The sequence below is a fragment of the Hyperolius riggenbachi genome, chromosome 4, assembly GCF_040937935.1.
Source record: "Hyperolius riggenbachi isolate aHypRig1 chromosome 4, aHypRig1.pri, whole genome shotgun sequence".
In the NCBI taxonomy this organism is placed as follows: domain Eukaryota; kingdom Metazoa; phylum Chordata; class Amphibia; order Anura; family Hyperoliidae; genus Hyperolius; species Hyperolius riggenbachi.
In genome coordinates, this window is record NC_090649.1 from 463,302,432 (window position 1) to 463,327,170 (window position 24,739).

A 24,739-nucleotide genomic window follows, 5' to 3' on the forward strand; every position below is an offset into this window, starting at 1 on the left:
ACTTGTTATTTGTATATATGTTTACATGTACTTTAAATTTTACACTTTTTGTTGTTTAACCAACTTGATAACGTACAATGGAGTGGATAGAACAATGGACTAAATTAAATGACTGATCAAACAACTTGTTTGAATGTCTATTAGTGTCCAACTAATTTCTGTAGCTTATGCTCTCCTCTTTCATTTGATGCCTGAATCGCCGTTCTAGACCAAATAGTTTTCGTTTGATTTCAATTTAAAAATTGCAACTGCCATCTTGGCTATGTTATAACTTCTGAGTCACCCCTGTCTTCTCTGTTAGAGAAGTGCATCACTGAATGAAGCAGGAAGAGGAAGTGACACGCATGGCCATTGCAAGAGGCTCCTCCAGAGAGTTCATAGCATGACTTTTTTGGAAGTCGTGTGGCTTAAAGGCATGCCCATGAAAGGTGCTCGGAGTCCCTTTAACCATATAATATACCAGTTTTGATGATGGTGCAAGAAATGCCTGCTAGTGATGTCAGTCCTTGCCAGTTGTCAATAGCACTGTGCCCAATCCATAACAGACAAAGAAGACCCCAAAAAGAGATCTACAGCGGTCAGTCAGCCTGCCGGACAAGTCCTATAGTCAAAATATCAAATTTGGCTGCATTCACACTTAAATAAGAAACAGTTGTACATTTCCTTTTATTGAAGTATTTTTATTTTATTCATTGTGATTAGGACTATTTTTTTTTCAAATCATAAGTATGAAGTATGTCGAGTATGTTTCTTTTTTGGTTCTTCACCTGGAATTGATTTGTGAGCAGTAGAGAGAGCCGTGTTACTGCAGTAATATGAGAGCACTGCTCCTGGGCTCCACACTTTCACAACAGGTACGATCCTGAACAGGCCCAGGCCCAATAACAGCTCCAAAAAATCTAGAAAAGGCCCACACACTCGTCCAAATTGTTCTATATGTTATTATACATGTTAAACCCTACCTTCACCGCACTGCAGCAAAATGAGGCCTAATACTTACACAACATACCAGCAGGTGGAGCTCTAAACATTCTATTTTCATTTGTAAAATTTACCGGTAATATTTTTCCGATTAAAATTTTAAAAGTTTTTTAGTTAAAAATAAAAAACAACAAACCTAAAAATAAATTAAAAAAAATAAGAAAAATCATGAAATCATGATTCTTTCCCTTTTCAACACTCACAACATGTAAACTACAAATTCTGAGGGTCTACACAGAAGCTTGGATAGCCAACATGCTATATTATTATTATTGATTTATAAAGCGCCAACATCTTCCATGGCGCTGTACAAAGTAGTATAAAACATAATTTCACACAAGGGTGCAAAATCATCCCTTTTAAATACTGACAGTTATGCAGATTCTGGGGCTAATGATACATAATTAGTGCCTAAACTGCACCTAACAAGCCCTACCTGTAAAATTCATGTGTCAGTATTTAAAGGGATAAGTTGGCAATACTGAATACAGACATAAAATTTGTTCCATTTATTGTTACTGCCTGTTTGTTTTGCACACCCATACACATGGTCAATGAGATGTAAATATATGCAAATTTAAAGAGACACTGAAGCGAAAAAAAAAATGATATAATAAATTGGTTGTGTACTATGAATAATTACTAGAAGATTAGCAGCAAAGAAAATATTCACATATTTTTATTTTCAGGTATATAGTGTGTTTTCTAACATTGCATCATTCTATAATATGTGCAGATTACACAACACTCGGCATTCAAAATGATTCTTTCAGAGCAGTCTGTGAACTTATGACCTCTCCTCTAGCAGAGAAAAAGAAATTTGTTCACTAACAGTTGAGATAATAAAAGTCAGAAGACAGCCCTCTCCACGACTTTGAAAGTCGTAGAGCTTAATGGCTTTTTTGCATAGAGATAACAACTGGAATTTCTTAACTCTTTCTGTACTGGAAACAATTAGACTGATGTATCTGATCTTAATGTTTTATTTCTTAGCTGTACTACACATACAAATCATAATATCATCATTTTATTTTCGCTTCAGTGTCTCTTTAATGCACTTTGTATGCAGCTCTAAATTGGGCCAATCAATGACACTTCCTGCTGATTGTGATTGGCGCAATTCCAAGCTCCATACAACATGCATTACATTAGTAAGTTGCAGTGATTTGCCTCTCAGTACCACTACGCTGTGTAAATAGCTGCGGAATTTCTTGATTAGCAGAAAGCTTCTCCTCACATTGTCCTGGGAACGCCCCCTTGTCCTCCGCATTGGTCAGTTAAACTGTGCCGGCCCCCCTCCCTCAGACAAGCCCATCCATTGGAGCGGTATCCATTCTCCCTCAATTTACACACAAACCGCCTGGCTGCATTGGAATGATTGGCCTCTGGTGATATCACAGCCGTTACCAACAGGCATCAATGGTAGAAGAAGGCAATAATTCCTTTATTATATACTCTTTTCACGTTTCCCTGCAGTTCAGCTAGTTTTCTGTGCAGTTTTACTTTAAAAAAGAAACTAAAAAAACTAAAACAAGGAGGGCAAGTGAGTAAAAACCAATCGACCGTAAAAACGAATGGGTAAAACATTCTCCGCTGTCAATAACATTAAGGCTGTTCCCTGAAATAACATAATGATATGCATTCACTCAAGAGTTAACAGAATATTCCTCCAACCTGTAAAAGAAAAGTATTTAAATTGTCAAGTCTCTATAAATGTCAAGTCTCTATAAAAATAACCTATTTTATATTATCCCGGGGAGCCGACCGCTGCTGTAGTGTGTTAGCTTGTTATGTCGGGATGGCTTCGGAGGGACGGCTCTGTTGCCGCAGGTTAGGGTTAGTGCACAGCGGCCTCCGTCACCCATCGTGGAGTCCCAGGGACAGCAGCACCGGAAGGAAGGCCCCCACCACTAGAGTCAGGCACTCCAACAGTCCCAGGCCCGGGTGTCTGTATTCCGATGATTGGTGCTGATTGTGGCCGCGCCCGCTGATCTCCGGCAGGACGTGCACTGTGGCCACGTAAAGGAAGGTGCCAGCCGAGAATAACATTCCATTTCCTGTGGCGCTGAGCCTGTGCTGGGAGCTGCCCCCCATCTGAGCCAAAAAAGAAAGACAAATCAAATTAAAAGTTTCAAACTGAAAATTCTAATGCCAAAGAATACAAACAGTGTATCAAAGCCAAGGGCGAGCAGAGGCGAGAGAGGCTCCAGCCTCAGGGCGCAGTGTATAAGGGGGGCGCACAACTCACTCAGCTATCATTCCCTTATTGTGTTTGAAGCAGAGAGAAATAATAAAAGGGGGTACATGGCAGTGACTGCAAGCCAGATAACTATGGATTAAGGTGTTGGGGGCCCTGGAGCTCCTCTTAGTCTAATAGCAATCAGTGTGTAACGGCTGGGGTGGGAGGGATAGAGGGGCGCACTTTGGTGTCTCAGCCTTGGGTGCTGGAGGACCTTGTCCCACCTCTAATTATAGCAAAAGTGCTGGACAGAGTATCTTCAGCATGGGCCAGATGTACTTGGAACTGCCAATTCCAAGCAGATGTGTGAGTAGCTGAGCAACCACCCAAGCAGTACAACAGGTAAATAAGTAAGCCCCCCTGCAAGTACTGGGCCCCTTGGGAGTGTGGAGCCTGAGTCTGCTATCCCCTTTGGTCTAATTGGTTGATATGACTCTGTTGGTCACAATCATGGGATCATGTTTCACTTGTTGCGTAAACTAAAACAGGAAGCAGAAGTGACCTAAGATCACATGATTACTACCAGCAAATCAATGGCTTACAAATGAAAGGAAGTGCTTCTCAAGGAATTCTCCTCACGGAGGATTTCTGTAGAATGAATGGATCATCCCTAGCAATGAGCTCACCATGGTCAGTATTAGGTAGGTGGTAACGGCGAGGAGCGGAGCAGCCACAGAGAACGCCAGCAGGTGCTTCTGAATCTGTTTCTTCTCTAATCCAGCGTGCATGAGAAAGGAGACCAGACCAAACGCTGCCGGGGCCTGCAGGAACAAACACATCATTGTACATAGAAGAGGTTGACCTGTTACAGTCTCCGGGCTGTAATCCGGCAAGAGGAGTCCAAGGAGAGGAAGCCTTAACTACTCCTACCGACTGTTTTTCAAAGACATTAGCCTTCCCCCTACACCCCAAGCTGTTGTTCCCCAGCCTCAGGGGTCCAGTTAAAAATGGCGTAGGGTGAAAAATGGCACACCGTTCCGCCGATAAATGTATCATAAAACGATATTTACTGTTCTCATGTAAATACATAAAAATGGTAAATAACGTTTTATGAAACATTTATCGGCGGAACGGTGCGCCATTAAAAAATGCAGGGGGGCTTGTGTTAGACAGCGGGGTCAGGGAGGAGAGACAGCAGGACACTGGTGTTAGGCAGCGGGGTCGGGGAGGAGAGACAGCTGGACACTGGTGTTAGGCAGCGAGGTGGAGGGAGTAGCATTAGGTGGAGGGAGGATGTGTGCAGAGGCACACATTACCTTGTTCCCTGCTGGCGATCGTCATCGCTCCTTCACTTCCTAGTTAGTTTGCAGGAGTCCTGCAGCCAGCCAATCACCATGCAGGGACTGAAGCTACATGGTGATTGGCTGGATGCAGGACTTCAGCAAACTAACTGAAGAAGTGAAGGAGCGATCGCCGGCCGCTACAAGGTAATGGCCTCAATTCACTAAGCAGTTTAAACTAGTCTACTGATGGTTTGGTCAGTTGCATCAAAGGGGAATTCACTATTGCCAAATGTTTTAGACCTGTTTTTAGACCTGGTCTAAAACATTTGGTAATTAGGTGGGTAAAGCAGGGGAAATGATCTAAAGATGCAATTCACAAACAAGTAGCTATGACTGACAGCCTTCTCCTTTGATGAGCTCTCCTCTGCATACAATTAAACTCCTGCATAATTAATTCAAATGGTTCCATCCTCACATCTAAAATACCTCACAGAATTGCTTTACCTACAGAACTCAGCTCGTCTAATCTCTGTCAGAAAAAGTGGGCGTGGTTACTCCTTGTTTGCTTTTGTGAATTGTCTAATTACTGAATGTTAGACCAGGTCTAAAAACAGGTCTAATGCTGGGCATACACGGCACTTTCTTTCCTTATCAATCGAGCCGCTAATGGGCTCGATTGATAATATCCGACAGGTCCGATGACCTGCCACATAGATTCCCCGCTCGATCCCCGCAGACCTCTGTCTCAAAAATCTTAAAATTTAAAATATAGGTAAACAAATACAAATAAGAACTATCTTTCTTCCAGAGTAAAATGAGCCATAAATGACTTTTCTCCTATGTTGCTGTCACTTACAGTAAGTAGTAGATATCTGACATTACCGACAGATTTTGGACTAACCCATCTTCTCATGGGGGGTTCTCAAGGTTTTCTTTATTTTTAAAAACACTTATTGAATGGCAGTTGCTCCGTCCAACTGCCAAAATAGTGTGCAACGAGCAGGGAGGCTGGCCAGCATCTTTATATAAATCTTTTCAGGGAGTGTCTTTGTAATAAAAGAATAAAGGCCATGCTGAGAATTCCCTATGGAGAGATAGACTAACCCAAAACCTGTCAGTAATGTCAGATTTCTACTACCTACTGTAAGTGACAGCAGCATAGGAGAAAAGTAATTTATAGCTCATTTTACTCTGGAAGAAATGTACTTCTTATTTGTATGTGTTTTAAATTTTAAGATGTTTGCGACAGTTCCTCTTTAAAGGTTATGCTGTTACTTATCTTTCAGAGCACAGAAAAAGTTCTGCTTTAAAGAGACTCTGAAGCGAGTCTCAATTCTCTTTTTTAACCTATATTCATATTAAGCCCCATAAGCACAGCTAAACCGCCGCTATCCCGCGGCAAAACGAGGGGTTTATAACCCCCAAATCCCCTCTCCTACCTCCGGGGAGCGCTTCCTGCTTGAGGCGGAGTTACAGCCATAAGCTCTGCCCCAAGCGCGTCAATCCCCGCTGATCGCCGCCTCTCTCCCGCCCCTCTCATCTGACTTCAGAGTAGGGCGGGGGAGAGGCGGAGATTGACGCGCATGGAGGCAGAGCTACAGCTCATAGTTCTGCCTCCAGGAAGAGCAAGATCCACGACCAAGAAAGTCGTGGATTTTGCTGGGGGATTTGGGGGGTATTAACCCCTCGTTTTGCCGCGGGATAGCGGCAGGTTAGCTGAGCTTATGGGGCTTAATATGAATATAGGTTAAAAAAGAGAATTGAGACTCGCTTCAGAGTCTCTTTAAAGCACACCTGACGGAAGAGGGATATGGAAGCTGACATTACAAACAATGCAGATTGCCTGGCTGTCCTGCTGCAATTTCACAATCACCCCCATCCCCCCCTGTGCACCCCAGAAAAGTTCTGGGGTGGATGCGGGTGATCCCAAAATAGGATTGGAAAGAGTTAAAGGAAATAAACATGGCAGCCACCATATCCCTCTCACTTCAGGTGTCCTTTAAGGTTCTGATTCACTTGTGCTGGGAATACATGGTTTGTTTTGTAGCCGATTAGATGGTTCGATAATTTCCGACATGTCCGATTTCACTTTCGATTGTTTTGCCGCTCGATTTCTGATAGAAGTGAATGGAAAAAGATAAGAAAAATGAGAGGAAGATAAGAATCGAGCCACTGCATGTGAAATGGGAGGTGGGCTGCTGAACATGGAGGATACACATGGTAGAGGGGGCTGCACATGGAATTGGAGGTGCTTCTGTACATGGATGTTACACATGGTAGAGGGGGCTGCACATGGAATGGGAGGTGCTTCTGTACATGGATGTTACACATGGTAGAGGGGGCTGCACATGGAATGGGAGGGGTGGCAGTACATGGATGTTACACATGGAAGAGGGGGCTGCACATGGAATGGGAGGGGCTGCTGTACATGGATGTTACACATGGTAGAGGGGGCTGCACATGGAATGGGAGGGGCTGCAGTACATGGATGTTACACATGGAAGAGGGGGCTGCACATGGAATGGGAGGGGGCTGCTGTACATGGATGTTACACATGGTAGAGGGGGCTGCACATGGAATGGGAGGGGCTGCAGTACATGGATGTTACAAATGGAAGAGGGGGCTGCACATGGAATGGGAGGGGCAGCTGTACATGGATGTTACACATGGAAGAGGGGGCTGCACATGGAATGGGAGGGGGCTGCTGTACATGGATGTTACACATTGTAGAGGGGGCTGCACATGGAATGGGAGGGGCTGCAGTACATGGATGTTACACATGGAAGAGGGGGCTGCACATGGAATGGGAGAGGGGCTGCAGTACATGGATGCTACACATGGTAGAGGGGGCTGCACATGGAATGGGAGGTGGCTGCTGTACATGGATGCTACACATGGTAGAGGGGGCTGCTGTACATGGATGATACACATGGTAGAGGGGGCTGCACATGGAGTGGGAGGGGCGCTGCTGTACATGGATGATACACATGGTAGAGGGGGCTGCACATGGAATGGGAGGGGGCTGCTGAACATGTATGTTACTCATGGAAGAGGGGGCTGTACATGGGCAATGCAGACCATCATACGCAAGAGTGCCACAAGTGGCTGGGCACAGGGCCGAGCCTGGGCGGGTGCTGCGGGTGCAAGGCACCCAGGCGCCTGCCTCTGAGAGGCGCCGTCCGTCCGGCGTCGCTCTCCCCCTGTGCCGCCGCTCTGCCTCTCTCCCTCCCTCCCGCAGCAGGTGCACTGGCGCCGCGTCAGACCTCGATCAGGCGGCGACCAGTACTGCGGGCGCTAGGACCTAGCACGCCGCACTGATATGCGGAAGTGACATCACTTCCGCATATAGAGCGGGTGCGTCCGGCGCCCTCTTACTGGTCGGGTCGCCCGCTGATCGAGGTCTGACGCTGCTGCAAGGTGAGGGCGGCGGCGGCGGCGACTAGGGAGGGTGGGGGGGGGGGGGGGGAAGGGAACGTCACTCACTCACTCACTCACTCACTCACTAAAGGGGGTCCCTGTCACTACATCTTTTGAGCACATATCCCCCCTGGCTACATCTACTGGGCACATATCCCCCCTGGCTACATCTACTGGGCACATATCCCCCCTGGCTACATCTACTGGGCACATATCCCCCCTGGCTACATCTACTGGGCACATATCCCCCCTGGCTACATCTACTGGGCACATATCCCCCCTGGCTACATCTACTGGGCACATATCCCCCCTGGCTACATCTTCTGGGCACATATCCCCCCTGGCTACATCTTCTGGGCACATATCCCCCCTGGCTACATCTTCTGGGCACATATCCCCCTGGCTACATCTACTGGGCACATATCCCCCCTGGCTACATCTACTGGGCACATATCCCCCTGGCTACATCTACTGGGCACATATCCCCCCTGGCTACATCAACTGGACACATATCCCCCCTGGCTACATCTACTGGGCACATATCCCCCCTGGCTACATCTACTGGGCACATATCCCCCCTGGCTACATCTACTGGGCACATATCCCCCCTGGCTACATCTACTGGGCACATATCCCCCTGGCTACATCTACTGGGCACATATCCCCCCTGGCTACATCTACTGGGCACATATCCCCCCTGGCTACATCTACTGGGCACATATCCCCCCTGGCTACATCTACTGGGCACATATCCCCCCTGGCTACATCTACTGGGCACATATCCCCCCTGGCTACATCTACTGGGCACATATCCCCCCTGGCTACATCTTCTGGGCACATATCCCCCCTGGCTACATCTACTGGGCACATATCCCCCCTGGCTACATCTACTGGGCACATATCCCCCCTGGCTACATCTACTGGGCACATATCCCCCCTGGCTACATCTACTGGGCACATATCCCCCCTGGCTACATCTACTGGGCACATATCCCCCCTGGCTCCATATACTGGGCACATATACCCCCTGGCTCCATATACTGGGCACATATACCCCCTGGCTCCATATACTGGGGACACTGGCTGTTTGTCATTATGTGCATTTACTGGTGAAAAGCGGTCTCTTGTTATGTGCATTTACTGGTGAAAAGCGGTCTCTTATGTGCATTTACTGGTGAAAAGCTGTCTCTTATGTGCATTCACTGGTGAAAAGCTGTCTCTTATGTGCATTTACTGGTGAAAAGCGGTCTCTTATGTGCATTTACTGGTGAAAAAAACTGTCTCTTATGTGCATTTACTGGTGAAAAGCTGTCTGTCATTACGTGCATTTACTGGTGAAACGCTGTCTCTTATGTGCATTTAGTGGGGAAATTTTGTCAGTAAAAATCTTTTGTCAGTAAATGTTTAGGTATTTGTCAGTAACATGGCAGGACATGGGTGTGGTTATGTGGTTGGGCGTGGTTAATTTAACCACTCCCATAGGCGCCAGAGAAAATCTTGCACCCAGGTGCCAGGCACCCCAGGCTCACCCCTGGCTGGGCATAAGCCATAACAGGTTCATCACAGCAGCCCCAAGTTTTGTCCCTACAAGAGGATACAACCTGATAGCAGAAGCACAGCCACGCCCTCATCACGTATCCCACAATGCAATACATCCTGTGTGATTGGCGGAGGGGTTATTTGCATAGCAAATGTAAGGTTTCCTGGGCACTGGTGAAGAGCTGAGACATCAGTGCTGTAAGTAGCCATTTCTTACCTTATGGAGGATGACCGCAAAGAAAACGATGACTTGTACGGACACCTGAGATGAGGCCACAGCCGCTCCGAGAGCAACGCCATCCGCTGCAGACAGCAAGTGGGGAGACAATGGCTTACAGGTTACATAAAATGCTAAATAAATAAAATAAAGATTTTTAACGGGCCTTTTTAATAGTATTTCAGATAAGTTCAGTTAAATTGAGAAAGAGACACTGTAGTAACGAAGTACAATGCAGTAAATCTTTCAGGATACAGTGATTTTCCTGGTTTCAGCATCAGAAACAGCTGGATATATGCCACCATCAGGAGGGTAAGACTTAAAGAGGAACTGTCACAAAAATCTTAAAATGTAAAACACATACAAATAAGAAGTACATTTCTCCCAGAGAAAAATGAGCCATATATTACTTTTCTCTTGTGTTGCTCTCACTTACAGTAGGTAGTAGAAATCTGACATTACCGATCTGCAGATATCATAGACTATGAATGCAATTTGCAGGAACGGATCTTTTGCAGGAACAGATCTTTTGCAGATACTGATCTTTTGAATGTACTACAGCATCTGTGTGTGCAGCATCTTGCAAAGATTTCTGTCTGATGGGGAGTTCAGCTCCATAGAATAGACTGTGTAGGTATGGCTCTCATACTACATGGAAGGGGGTAAAATTGGTCTGTGATCTTTCATTTTCCAAAGACTATGGTCTGATGTGTGTATGCACCCTTACTCTGGACATTATTCTGAGATACAGACAACCTGCAGGTCTTTATTGGGATAATAAAATACGGCATTGCCGTTTCTATCTTGATGACAATTGTATTGTTGTGTAATGTACTGTTGCTTATAATGCCATTTATGGCATTGTACTGTTGCTAGGTAGAAATGCTGGTTGCTGTGTGAGTGTGACGGCGCCAGAGAGGTGTTGGGGGGCCACCCGGATTTATTTTAATTTGTGTGATTGTTTTTGTTTGTATTTGGAATAATAATAATAATAAAAACACTTTTGATAGTTTTATAAAATCCTGTATTTGGTCGTTTCACTCAACTCTCCTCAACTATTTTATCCTACATTTTTGACAGCTGGATCTATGCCTTTGACATGGGAGACCAGGGTGCGAATCCTGGCTAGGGATAGTACCTATTCAGTAAGGAGTCCTTGGGCAAGACTCCCTAACACTGCGGGGTGGCCACTTTTCAGTGCGCCCTTGGTGGCTGCAATTCTTGAGCACTTTGAGTCCAACAGGAGAAAAATGCTATAGAAATGTTAGGCTTATTATATAGCCCCTCCCTTCCAGTGATGCTTAGCCTAGGCTGTTTAGTTATGCGGAATTCTCCTCTCAGTGCATTCTGGAAGACCAGGCATTATTTTCTCTGGCTTTGGAACTTTCAGTAAACATTCCGCAGAGATCACCTGGCAGGACTAAAGATGTTGTCGCTTGTGATACATTTCAGAATGTAAATCGGGGCAGGAAAAGATTTTACAATGGGCAAACACTGACTTAAAAAAAAAATTATTCATTATGTTATTTTCACTACAGTTCCTCTTTAGCTAAACACAGTACGCAGCTATTATAAAAAGTTAACCCTCTAAAAAAAATAATGATACATTCCCCATAAAAGTTTAGCTAAGTTTCCAAAAGAATAAATGTATCCAAATCCTGTAAAAGATAAACACTTTAAAATAGCATTCTTATAATCGAGCCCTTTATATCTCTACAGAGGAAGATTCAGAAAGACCTACCAGAAAAAGCAGAACCGGAAGGAGAACTAAAAACAGAGAAATTCTTGTTTACACTGCAGGAAATCTCATGCGAGGTGCCATCTGGTCACCAGAAGTGTCACACTGCACTCTGCTAACTCCCAGGCTCAGAAGCAGTTCTATCTTCTACAGTATATTCCCTATAGACAGACTCTAACCTGACTCCTACATGCTAATTATCCATTTGCACTAAGCGATGGTGACTGAATCATGTGAAAAATAACAAATCAGCTACCATTCTGTGGATGGGAACATCTGGTTACTGAGAGAGGGCAGAGGCCAATGGCCACACCAGTTTGAGCTGACAGAAAGGCTACCATGACTCAGACAACCACTGTTTACAACTTTATTATACTTACCAAGTGTCTGGCTTCCACCTGTATCCCCACCCATAAAGGAAGAGGTCATAGGTGCTTCTCTAGGACCAATCAGAGAAACACCTGTGACCTCTTCCTTTAGGGGCAGGGCTATGGACGGAAGCAGGAAATTCAGACACCTGGTAAGTATAATAAAGTTTTATTCAATTGTAATTGCTCAGCCCCCAAAGCGCTACATAATTGCTTTGCAAAACACAAAGCGATTAAAAAATCTAAATATTGGAGGTGGAGCAGTAGCTGCATTGTGGGGAACAGAGTAAATGCATTTTTTTACGGCAGAAGACTATTCATAGTTGGGGAAATGTTTTTTTTCCCATTCCATATGTAGGGTACCGTTTGCTGCATTTTATATGTGGGGGAAAGGTTTGCTGCATTTCATATGTGAGGTAATATTTGCTGCATTTCATGTGTGAGTTGATGTTGGCTGCATTTTATATGTGAGTTAATGTTGGCAGCATTTCATATGTGGAGTAATGTTGGCTACATTTCATATGTCGAGTAATGTCTGCTGCATTATATGTGAGTATTTTTTGCTGCATTTCATATGTAGGGGAAAGTTTGCTACATTTCATACGCGGAGAGTATAAGTGATGCAATGCTGACAGAGAGGACCCTTGAAGGCCACATCATGAGGAGACAGACAGGAAAGTCTCTGCTACTGTGCTAGTTATGTGTGGGGCGAGTGTGTTTGTGTTTTGGGGGGACTGCTTTACATTACCATTAATTCATTTACACACAAGAAAGTTGAGCATTTGGGCTGGAGCTACAGTGAAAGGGCCTCTGAGTTGTGTTCCCCCCCACTTTAACCTTTTGCCGACCGCGTCACGCCGATGGGTGAGGACGCGGCGGCAGCTCCAGGACCGCCTAACGCCGATCAGCGTAAGGTCCTTGGGGCATGGTTTGCGGGCAATCGCGCACGCCGATGAGCGCGCATCCCCACTCTGATTATTGTTGTACAGCTCTGCAATGTAAGGCAGAAGCAGAGAAGTGATCGGCTGTCATAGCTGAAGCCTATGACATCTGATCACGCTGATTGGCTGGTGGGGGAAGGGAGGGGGGAGTATAAAAGATACATATATTTAATCAAAAATAAAAACAATAAATAATTATAAAAAAAATAAACATCTGGGGGGCAATCAGACCCCACCAACAGAAAGCTCTGTTGGTGGGGAGGGAGGATCACTTGTGTGCTGTGTTGTGCGGCCCTGCAGCAAGGCCTTAAAGCTTCAGTGGCCAATTAAGTGAGAAATGGCTTGGTCTTTAGGGGTGTTTAACACTGCGGTCCTTAAGTGGTTAAAAGGTCCCAGTCCCCCCCTGACCTGGGTGTTCTGTACTGGTTCTTCTCATGTGGCATTTGCAAAGCAGAAAACAAGCATATCACTCATGACGAATGCTCTTTATGCAGCACAGCGTTCGCCTGCTCCTTTCCCCATTTTGTGTGTAACAAAATGTGAGGTGGGCGAGCGGAGGGATGTGAAAGCTACCGAAGCGGCATAGTGTAACGATTTGTGTCAGCAAAGAACAGAATTCTGATTATTAGGTGATCTGCAGGATCACCTATAATGCAGATATATACCTGATTATATGGTGATCTGCAGAATCACCTATAATACTGGTATATCATAAGCTGATGTGACAACAAATAGCAATGTGTGATTGGTGCAACAGTAGTACTGATAGGTTTGGTAATACCTCACCAGAGGAGCTGGTGGGTACTAACAGTACAATGCCCCTCACCAGAGTCAAGGGCCCTCTGGTGAGAGTAGAGTGGTCAGACAGATCGGGTTCGGCAACAGACAGACAGATGCAGTACAAAATCGGAAGGCAGAGACAGGAAGGTATAAGCAAGCAGAGTCGGCAGCAAGATCAGATGGGCAAAGGTACAGAATCAATGAGCAGAAGAGTAGTCAGAACGAGCCAGAGTCATGCACAAATAATAACACAGAAAGTATAATCTTTAAGGCTATCAAACAATTCCTATCTTGTGTGAAATCCCCGGTTTCCTCCCGGATCAAAGCACACCGGAACTATCTAAGGGTCTGGGCGCTAACACCAAGTATTCGCAACAGCAGACAAGTTGCGAGTGATTCAGCTAGGCTTATGAAGCAGAGGAGACCCCTCTGGCACTCCCCCTCCTATCAGCCAATGAGGAGCGGCGAGTGCCTCCTCTGACGTCAGCCGACCGGCCGGTCAGCTGACGCGCCTCCTCCCCGCATAAAGGTCCTATCTGTGCGCGCGCGCACGCGACAAAGCAACCCTATGTGCAACTGACAGACCCGTCCTCAGCGTGCTAGATGCCTGAGGCACGGATACATTGCTAAACAGAGAGCTGGAGGCAGCTGCGGTGGTAGCGCTGTTCACCGCGGCTGCCTCTCCAACATTTGTTACACATAGTATATTATAGAGCGGTGGGAGGGAGGTGTGCAGGCAGCAGCAGATAGTGACATAATAAAATATTGGTGGTTGGGCATTGGCTGCATGATGGGGCGGAGGAAAATGCGGAATTGTTTAGGGTAGTAGACTACACATTTCATAGGTGGGGAAATGTTTTCTCCATTTCATACACGGGGTAACGCTTGCTGCATTTTATGTGGGGGAATGGGTGCTGCATTTCATATGTGACGTAATATGTGCTGCATTTCATATGTGAGGTAATGTTTTCTGCATTTCATGTGTGAGGTAATGTTTGCTTCATTTCATGCAAGGTAATGTTAGCTGCATTTCATCTGCGTGGTAATGTCTTCTGCACTTCATATGTGAGGTAATGTTTTTTACATTTCATATGTGAGGTAATGTTTGCTGCGTTTCATGTGGGGTATTTTTGCTTCATTTAATATGTGGAGGAAGGTTTGCTGCATTTCATATTTAGAGATTATAAGTGATGCAGTGCTGCTGACAGAGAGGACCCTCAAGTGCCACTGCATGGGGAGACAGGCGGCAGAGTCACTGCTACTCTGCTAGTTATGTTGAATCTATCAGTTTGTGTGTGGCGAGTGCGGCAGATTGGGGCATAGTAAAATATTGTGTGTGTGTGTTTCATAATTCTGCATCAACTCTATTATTTGCATCTCATTGACCAAATCAATTGTACTTCCTGCCAATGTTGATTGTCCCAATTCTAGCTGCGTACAATTTGCAATACATTTGCATACAAGCCGGCTTTGACCATATCTACGAAGGAGTCAGAATAAGACCTGCTAGGCTACGTTCCCTTTTACACTGTTCCCTCTGCAGAGAGATATTTAGCCACTGCTGCGCAGTTTTACGTCCGCGTAATAACTATGCCACTCTCGTCGAGATTAATGTGCGTTTCCTGTCGGCGCGGGGCCATAAAAAACAAGCGTTCAAAGTGAACACCGCATTCAGGAATTACTGCCCCTCCGTGACCTGATATACGGGCGCTGTATTCCAGGTGCGGAGGAGACCGCGGTGATCTGTCCTCAGCACAATCGCCTGTCAGTAAGTCGCGGCTGCAACGGCAGTGGAGGGAAGATAAGCATCGCCAATCTGTGTTTCAAGACACGTCTGCCTGTAATAAAACGCCAGATCTGGCTCTGGGAGGGATGAAATTGCCTCAGCTGCAGCATTAATCCCTTTTTTAAAAGATAGTTATTGAGATAGAGCGCCGATAAGCAGCTATTAGCAAGGCGTGAGCTGTGCCTAAGCTGCCATCTGCAGCATCGGCCACTCTTCTTCCAGCCACTAAGCCTTATCTGAGCAGGAGATCAGGCCAGAATTAGAAGAAATGGCAATTATTAGCCCAATTAGCTGCTGATGAGATCCCCGAGGACTGGAGGCTATTGGAAGACCTCCTGTAAAGCCCCATCTACACAAGACGATTCTTTATATGATTCAATTACGATTCTATTTGCGATCCGATTAAATCCAACATGTCTGATCGGAATTTGATTCGATTCAATTTGATTTGCCATTGTTGCAATGGTAAATCGAATTGAATCGAATCCTGATCGGACATGTTGGATTTAATCGGATCGTAAATAGAATCGTAATTGAATCGTATAAAGAATCGTATTGTGTAGATGGGGCTTAACAGCAACCCCCTGGGGACAGCCAGTAATATCAATTAGAGGACTGCTAATGCTGGACAGCGGAGATGGAGGTGTCTGTTTATACACATCCGCAATTAACCTGCATCTCTGGTTATAATAGGAAGCCGTTTCTTTCCGATAGCCAGCAGTCTAGTGTTATTATGAAGTATTATTTTCATTATATTCCTAAATATTTATCCAGAACTTGATGAGCGAGTGTCCTCCCAGGCCCGCCCGACAACAGATTCTTTGCGCCTTAAGGAGGACCTCTAGTCAAAATAACAGTGAATTAAATTGCTCCGTTTTTTTTTCTTTACAATATTCATTTATAAATGATTTTCTCAGTGTTTGTCCATTGTAAGAGCTTTCCTCACCCTGATTTACATTCAGAAATGTATCACAGGTGGCGACAATTTTAGTCCTGTCCCGCTCAGCTCTGCAAAATGTTCGTATACTGAGAATTCTAAAGCCAGTAGAAAATATAGCTGGTCTCCCAGAATGCTTGGGAGGAAGCCTTAAACTGAATCTCTGAAGCTAAACTGGCAAAAAATGTTTTTTAAAAAATCAGATACTCATCTAAGGACAGGGAAGGCTCTGGGACCCGCTCCTCTCCTGGTCCCCTCGTTACCCCGCAGGCTCCTCCGTTCAAATCTCCCGCTGCGGGAGGCTTCGGAAATCCCTGGTGTCCGAGTCCTCCCAAAGATAAGCGGCTCTGCACTGCACACGCGTGAGTGCATGAGAGAGGACGCTCACGCATTGTGCAGTACGGAGCGGCCCGGCTTGATTTGGGCTGCCGAAGACTTCCGAAGCCCACCTAAAGTGGAATAGAGAAGTCTCCGACCGATCACTTGGAGACTGCTAACACGGGTACCTGCGGGGCCCGGGAGAGGAGCGGAAGGCTCTATAGGACCCACAGCCTTCCCTTTTCTTAGGTGAGTATCTAATTTTTTTTTTCCATTTTAGGTCCAAACTCCCTTTAAGATGCTCATACGCCAATCAATCTAACAATAGATTTAATTCTTTTTAGCGAATCGGTTGTAAATTGTATCGAATTTTGCAGGCTCAATCATTGCAAATCAATCGACATCAGCCAGATAATTAAAAAAAAATTGATCTAACAGGATAGATAATTTTTGTTGATTGCACAAGATTCGAGAGCATTACATTTATAAGTTGGCATTAGGACGCACTGAACAGATTGACAAACTACACAATATCTATCTACCGTTTCTGGTGTGTGGAGCACTGATTGATTATTTCTTGATCAAGAAATCATTTTCTGATAAAAAAAAATTGATTGGAACGTCGATTGGTCATGGGGCTTGATTCACTAAACCGTGATGACTCAAATATCACACCTCATCAAAGATACCACACCTTATTAAAAGATATCACACCTTGTGAAAAGATACCACACCTTATGACAAGATATCACACCTTATCAAAGTTATCACACCTTATGAAAAGATATCACACATTATCAAAGTTAACACGCCTTATCAGAGTAGCACAGCGAGCGCTACGAACCCGCAGGGGCTCAGGGCAGGATGAGTGCCATTGCCAATTAGCAGGCATAAGTTCGTAGCGCTCGCTGTGCTACTCTGCTAAGGCGTGTTAACTTTGATAAGGTGTGATATCTTTTCATAAGGTGTGATAACTTTGATAAGGTGTGATAACTTTGATAAGGTGTGATAACTTTGATAAGGTGTGATATCTGTGATAAGGGGCCATATGCAATTCGAGGAGATAAGAAGCTGAAAACATGCGAGCTTCTTATCTCCTCACATCGCTCAGGATTTACCGGCAAATTCAATTGCCAGTTTCACCTGAGCGATGTCCTTGCGTAAAGGAGCATAACTCAGGCGAATACTAGGTATTCGCCGAGCGATGCTTCTGTGTGGCCAGCGATGTGGAGCGAGGCATTTGTGCCATGGAGCTGTCCTTCAGCACCACAACACTGCTGCCTCGCTCCCCGGGAAGATGCGCGCGCATCGTGGCAAGGCTCGTACCCGCCGCCCGTCGCCTCCTGCCGCTCGTCGCTACCACGGGACCCGGCAAAAAACATACCTGCATCGTTCCCGTCTCGCCACACGTCCCACACCGCTCCTCCGCTCATCTCTGTGACTGGCATTGTTCTCGGAGCCGGCAAAGCATCTTTGAGTCTCCTGCCGGGGCTCCCCATTCCTCCACTAGGTGGCCCAATGAGAATCATCCTGATTCTAATTGGACCAATGAGAATCAGGATGATTCTCATTGGGCCACCTAGTGGATGAATGGGTAACCCCGGCGGGAGACTCAAAGATGCTTTGCCGGCTCCAAGAATACTCACAGAAACAGAGATGAGCGGAGGAGCGGCGTGGGACATGCGGCGAGCCGGAACGATGGAGGTATGTTTTTTTGTTACATTTTAAATAGGTTAGGAGTCAAAGCTGACTCCTTTACCTATTTAAATCCCTGGCATCTGGGGTTTCCTTAGTAAAGGAGGCTCCCAGATGCCAAAAACAGCCCGCAGACACCGGCGATAGGTCTTTTCGCCTGCTCAGAGCAGGTGAAAAGTTATAACCTATGTTTGGCGGGAAGCATCGCTTCCCGGGGGGTGCAAAATGCAATTGCATAGGGGGAAAGGAACTTGCTGGGCGATTATATCGCCCAAGCGAGTTCTTTCCCGCCCTGGGGGGTGTTAAATGCAATTGCATTAGGCGACCTTGCTGACGCCTAATTTAAGAACTCGCCAGCACTTAGCGCTGGCGAGTTTGGTAATTGCATAGGGCCCAAGGTGTGATATCTTTTCTCCTAAGGTGTAATCTTTGATAAGGTGTGATATTTGAGTTATCACGGTTTAGCAAATCAAGCCCATAGTCTGATCAGTGTATGGCCACCTTTGTCCCTTGCCTGTTATTTGATGTGCCTGAGACAAGTCCTTTGGGATTGCTTGCACAGTTCCAGAATGTGCTAAATAACAGGACCTGCTATGGTTATATCAGTTATTGCAATGAATTTAGGAATACAGTTTTTCCCCTGCTTATAACGTGCTCTGACAGATTGCTAAAAATAGCATTAGTGGAGCCAGTCTGGGTGAGCTTCCAGAAGAATTTTCACACCTTTCACAGTGTTGTATAAACAGTAAGTAGCTAGTCTAAAGCCTCGCCCACATGCTTGAGGGCTGTCACGCCTTGATAGATGTCGCCTGTCGAGATTGGGATTTCCAATAGATTTCTGAAAGAAATCGACTGGAAAACATCATAGTGCCACCACTGCTGCCCCCTAAGTGTATGCCTCCCCCCCCCCCCCCCCCCCTGCCCATGGCAAGTGTTGAAGCCTGCTACTGCGACTCCTGGCCTCCTGTGTCACTGCATCGGCTGGATTCATGACAGCGTAATAACTGCTATCAGCAGTTATCACGCGATCTGCTGTGTGCGTCGGTTTGCGCAAGTAAAGGATTACTCTGTGTGATAAACGAATGTTTGCATGAAACACGCAAATGTTAGTTTATCACGCGGAGTAATCCTTTACTCGTGCAAACCGCCGGGCGCGGCAGATCGCGTGATAACTGCTGTGATAGTAGTTATCACGCCTTTGTGAATTGAGCACACGTGTGCCCCCGCTGCATGTACTGACATCACTACATGCGGCAGTGTCACCTGGTACAGGGGAGACACCGGCTGGGGCCTGTTGCTTGCTGCTAAATCGAATGCCATTACAGCGTGCACTCAATTAAGCCCTTGCCATAGAGATTTTACAGCACGCACAATTCATCCTTTCAACCGATTTTGGCCAGAAATCGAACAAAGGATGAATTAGGTGACCATGTTGCGGCATTAATTCACCTTTAATTTGATACAATTATTGGATACCCAAAGGGTGACAAGGCGAGCAAGTAAAATACCTTGGCACAGATACCAAAATGAAAAAATAAAATGCTCATTTGTCACTTGTTGTCTCGCATGTCAGATCATTCACTGATGGCAAGCGGACGCTGTGAACATGCTGGATTATCTGCCCAAGTAGCCCAGAATGATCATCTAGCCACATTTTTCTACAAGGTTTAACCACTTCAGGTTCCTGGCAATTTTATCATCTATCTACCTACCTATCTATCTATCTATCTATCTATCTATCTTTTTTTTTTCCAGAATAATCTAGGCTTTTTCTTGGTAATTTGGTAATATATTTTTTTTCCAAAAATTGTCTTATTTTATAGGGAAAAATAGAGGTAAGCGCAGATGATACCATTTTTTTCATTTTTCAACCTCCCCAATTCTCACAAGTCCCACTGCCACAAGACACTTCAAAATATATTCTTTGGCTCTTCCCAGTTAAAATGATGCCACAAATGCTTTATTTAATTACTAATGGGGAACGTCGCAGACTATTATCGTCGTCCCCTGCGTCTGTAGTGATGATCGGATCTGATCGCATGGCTGACAGTTCGGCGGCCCCAATGCTGTAGAGGTGCATCGCTGGGCACAAGGCTTATATCACCAGCAAGATGGCCGCACCCATGTAGGCAAGAAAGACAGCAGAAATCCCCTAATGGGGGAAGAAGTGGAATGGAATGGAGTGGAAAAGTACTGCGATGAGCATAACTGCTACTTCAAAATACAGATAATATTACATTAATATCAAAGGTTTGATTGAAGCATATAGACAGGCGGAAAATAATAAAACAACCACAAAATGTACCGTCAGACATTAACGGCGGCGGCGTTTACCTGCGGCGTGGATCACCAGACCCAGTGTGGCTGTTATACTTGTTCCTGCAGACATTCCAGTCCTGGGATCTGAAGGGAAATTTGTAACATTTTATATTAAAACAAACAGAACAACTTATAACAGGCAGCACAGTGGCATAGCGGTTAGCACTCCCGCCTTGCAGCACTGGGTCCCCGGTTCAAATGCCATGCAGTCTGTATGTTCTCCCCGTGTCTATGTGGGTTTCCTCTGGGCACTCTGGTTTCCTCCCACATCACAAAAACATAAGGATAACCTAATTGGCGTCTCCCTAAAACCCTAGACTATGATACACGTATGACTATGGTAGGAATTAAGATTGTGAGCTCCTCTGAGAGTTAAGCCCTGTACCCACCACGTGATTTTTCCGACAGCCGGCATTTCGGGATTTTTTGAGCGATGCGCGGTAATTTCCCATCGGGTGATGAGTATTCCGCTTTAGTGACCAGACTATATATACACCTTGTAAAGCGCTGCAGATGATGTCGGCACTATATATGTAAACACTAAGACCCCGTTTACATTTAATCAGTTGCTCTCAGTTATAACTGAAAGGACAACTGATTTTCAAAGTAATGCCCATGTTTTCCTATGGCACAGTTCACACAAGAAAACCTGAACTGAAAATTAAAAGTCAAAATAAACATACACAAGTCATACTTCCCTCCCATGTAGTCTACTCCACAATCTCTTTCTCCTCTCCCGCATCCTGTTTGTCCATTGTGATCAAGGGAATTCTCCGGCCTCCATTTTGAAAATGGCCATTACCCCATAACAGCTTTCTGGTCGGCACACTGTTAAACTGTAACATAGCCCACTTGAGCCATAGGGCAACATGGACATTACCGGGCACATCAGTTGTCCTTTCAGTTAGAACTGACAACAGTTAATATACAACTGACAACAACTGATATATAACTGACAGCAATTGATATATTTCAGTTCTGACAAAATGTTGTCAGAACTGGAAGGGATCATTGTCAGAAGAAAATGGTGATCTTATAAGAGGAACTGATGGCGAGGTAACTATTTGATGTTCATTTGAAGTTACTTCATGTGTTTATTTTAAATAATTTTACTCAGTACAGGTTCTCTTTAACAATGCACTGCTATGGAGAAGAAAAAAAAAAAACACATACCAACTGATTAAGTGTAAAAGGGGCCTAAGTAATAATAATAACAATGAGGATGGTGCAGGATAAACGAGACAGAGTGAGGAAAAGCTGTTGTCCTTAAACTTTAGATAACTATTAAAAATATGTATTCCAGTTGTTAATCCATTTACAAAGCTACTGAAATTGCTAGAAAACTGAAGCCCCCGGGCAGAGCAGAGGTCAGATGAGGGGAGGAGTGGGTAGGCCAGATGAGCAGGATGGGGGCAGCACAAGTGAGGGGTAGGACTTGAGTTGTTATAGTTGGGCACCTGGCAAGAGGAGATGGGCATGTAATAAATAATTATGGTAAAGGGTTTAACAACTTAACGACCAGCCAACGCCTGTCGGCGGCGGCTGGTCGCACCTGTGTTTCCTGTCAGTTCACAGAGGGGGGCTCCGTGAACAGCCTGTGAGCCTACGATCGCGGCTCGCAGGCTAAACGTAAACACCCGGGGACGTAATCCCCGGTGTTTACATTTTACGGCACTGCTGTCACAGCAGCACCGTAAAGGAGATCGGCGATCCCCGGCCTACTGCTGAAGCCTATCTGAGGCGGTACAGGATGGATGGCTGTCCTGTACCACCTATATTGAGAAGGAGAGGGAGGGAGAATATCGCTGCGGAAGGGGGCTTCCCCCCCCCCCCCCCGCTAGGGAAATATAGCCGGCGGCGATCAGACCCCCCCCCCCCCCCCCAACAGTACATCCCCTAGTGGGAAAAAAAGGGAGGGAAGTCTGATCGCCCTGCCTGCCACCTGATCTGTGCTGGGGGCTGAAGAGCCCACCCAGCACAGATCATAGAAAAATGGGCTGGTCGTCAAGTGGTTAAGGTTCGGTATTTGGTGGAGGGAAGAGTTCAGGATTGGTACTTTGCGGAAATCGGAGGTGGCTTTACGGTGAATCCTTCAGCAAGGCAAATGGTAAAGGGAAGGTCCAGGAGGATTCAAAAGCAAAAATCTACTTACCTTCCTCCAGCCCCTGGCAGCCGTCCTGTGCCCTCGCCACAGCTCTGCTCCCCGCCGGTGGCCCCGCGTAGTATATCTGCATCAGGAGCCACCAGAGTCACGGAGAGAGCACAGGACGGCTGCCGAGGCCGGAGGAGGCTCCAGGTAAGTAGATGTTTGCTTTTTAATCTTCCTGGACCTTCCCTTTAACCATTTGCCTTGCCGAAGGCTTCACCCTTTAAGCGCATGTGTGTGTGTGGGTGTGGGCGTGCGTGTTCTTAGTAAGGGACCTGGAGTGAAATGGAGGGGTGCTTGACAGGATGTAGTCAGAGGTGGTTGTGAAGTGCAGACCAGAGAGGCGTAGATACATGATACAGCAGTTGGTAAGTAACATTCACTAGCTTTGTCATGGAGGAGTGTATGAGGGCAACCTGTGACGCTCTAGTGACCTTTATGCCCAAGAGAGTTAAGGCAGTGCTGGAAAATAATGGTGGGCACCCAAAATATTGACATTTTGGGCAGAATTAACGTTCTTCACGTAGGGGTATACTCATCCTGGAACGAGTTATCTTACCATGGTAAGAGCAGTAAGTTCCTATCTGGTCCACGATGAACATTAGTACAAATCCGGTGACCAGGAAGACCCCAATAAAGAAGTGGGGAGGCACAGATGACGCGATCTCCGTTACTTCCTCCTCTGTCACATTCACATTCTGGCCCACATTCAAGCATTTAACCGGTGAGCCTGTCAAACAGAAACGACCAACGTAAGACACCCCAGAGGGCTCAAAACACATTACTGGCCTCCCACTGACTAGGTTCACTTAAAACGAGGCTAAAGCTAGTTTAAAAACAAAAAACAGATACTCACCTAAGGAGATGGAAGGCTCTGGGTCCTATAGAGCTTTCCCATTCCAGCGCTGGATCCCCGTTAGCAGTCTCTAACCGTTGGGTCGGAGACTGCTCACTTCCATTGCTGTGGAGGGTTTCGGGCCACTCCGTAATTGCGCATGCAATCTCGCCCACTAGTGCATACACAATATGGAGCGACCCTTCTTCTGGAGCACACGGGCTCCCAAAGACTTCTGAAGCCTCCCACAGTGGTCGGAAGTGAGCAATCTCCGACCTATCAGTCAGAGACTGCAAATGGGGGTCCCAGCACTGAAAAGCAGGTACTGTAGGAGGAACTGGAAGGTTCTATAGGACCCAGAGCTTTCCCTCTGCTTGGGTGAGTATCTGTTTTTTTGTTTTTAAACTCACTTCAGGCTCACTTGGAGAAATAAACAGATGCAGATATCCTGATGATGGCTTCATTACAGCTCTACTGCACTACATTAGCAGCAGGGCTACTGAGGGGAGAAGTTCCCGGTGGACCTAGGATTGCAATTCCCATCAGAGGGATATAGAAGCTGCAATTTTTATTTCCTTTTGAACAATGCAGATTCCCTGGCCGTCCTACTGATCTTCTTCTAATACATTTAGCCATAGACCCTGAACAAGCTCTGACAAAAATCTGACGGATAAGCTGCATCTGGTTTCAGGTGTGCGATTCAAACATTGTTGCGGCCAAAGAGCTCAGCAGCACTATCAGGCAATTGATTACAGCGGACCTGAACTCAGAACTTCCTCTCCGCTACGCTCGTCCAGAGACGCCGGAGGTCACTGCTCAGGCCCCGCTGGGCCGATTTGAATATTTTTTTTTAAAACACGCAGCAAGCACTTTGCTTGCTGCGTGTCCTACCTGATCGCCGCCGATCCGCCGCTACCCAGACCCCCCCCCCCCCCCCGAGCGCTGCCTGGCCAATCAGTGCCAGGCAGTGCTAAGGGGTGGAACCGGGACTCCCTGTGACGTCACGACATCGATGACGTCATGACGTCCGTTGCCACGGCGACGGGGGAAGCCCTCATGGAAATCCGGACGGGCATACGTGCTGGTGGCGATCGGAGGGCAAGGAGGGACGCCGCAGGGAGGGGGGAATCATGTAGCTAGCGCTAGGCTGCAAAAATGTGCACTGTCTACTTGCTGCTTTTGTGAAAGCAGACACAGGGTTAACATCCTGTGTTTACAAATTAGCTGCTCTGCCGACGCAAACCCTGAGCTGACACAGCT

The 24,739-nt window shown here is 46.1% G+C and overlaps 1 protein-coding gene across 1 annotated transcript in view; it reads right to left on the reverse strand.

The window, feature by feature from the left end:
• Positions 1-652: 652 nt before the first annotated feature.
• The window catches only part of LOC137504427 (zinc transporter ZIP9-like), a 60,234-nt gene continuing 36,147 nt past the window's right edge, over positions 653-24,739 (reverse strand). Inside the window, exons 3-7 of the mRNA XM_068232838.1 lie at positions 23,204-23,374; positions 20,514-20,582; positions 9,617-9,702; positions 3,847-3,981; positions 653-3,075 (exon numbers count right to left, since the gene is read on the reverse strand). Of these exons, the coding sequence (XP_068088939.1) occupies positions 2,839-3,075; positions 3,847-3,981; positions 9,617-9,702; positions 20,514-20,582; positions 23,204-23,374 (698 nt within the window). The 3' untranslated portion in view covers positions 653-2,838. The remainder of the gene's footprint in view (positions 3,076-3,846; positions 3,982-9,616; positions 9,703-20,513; positions 20,583-23,203; positions 23,375-24,739) is intronic.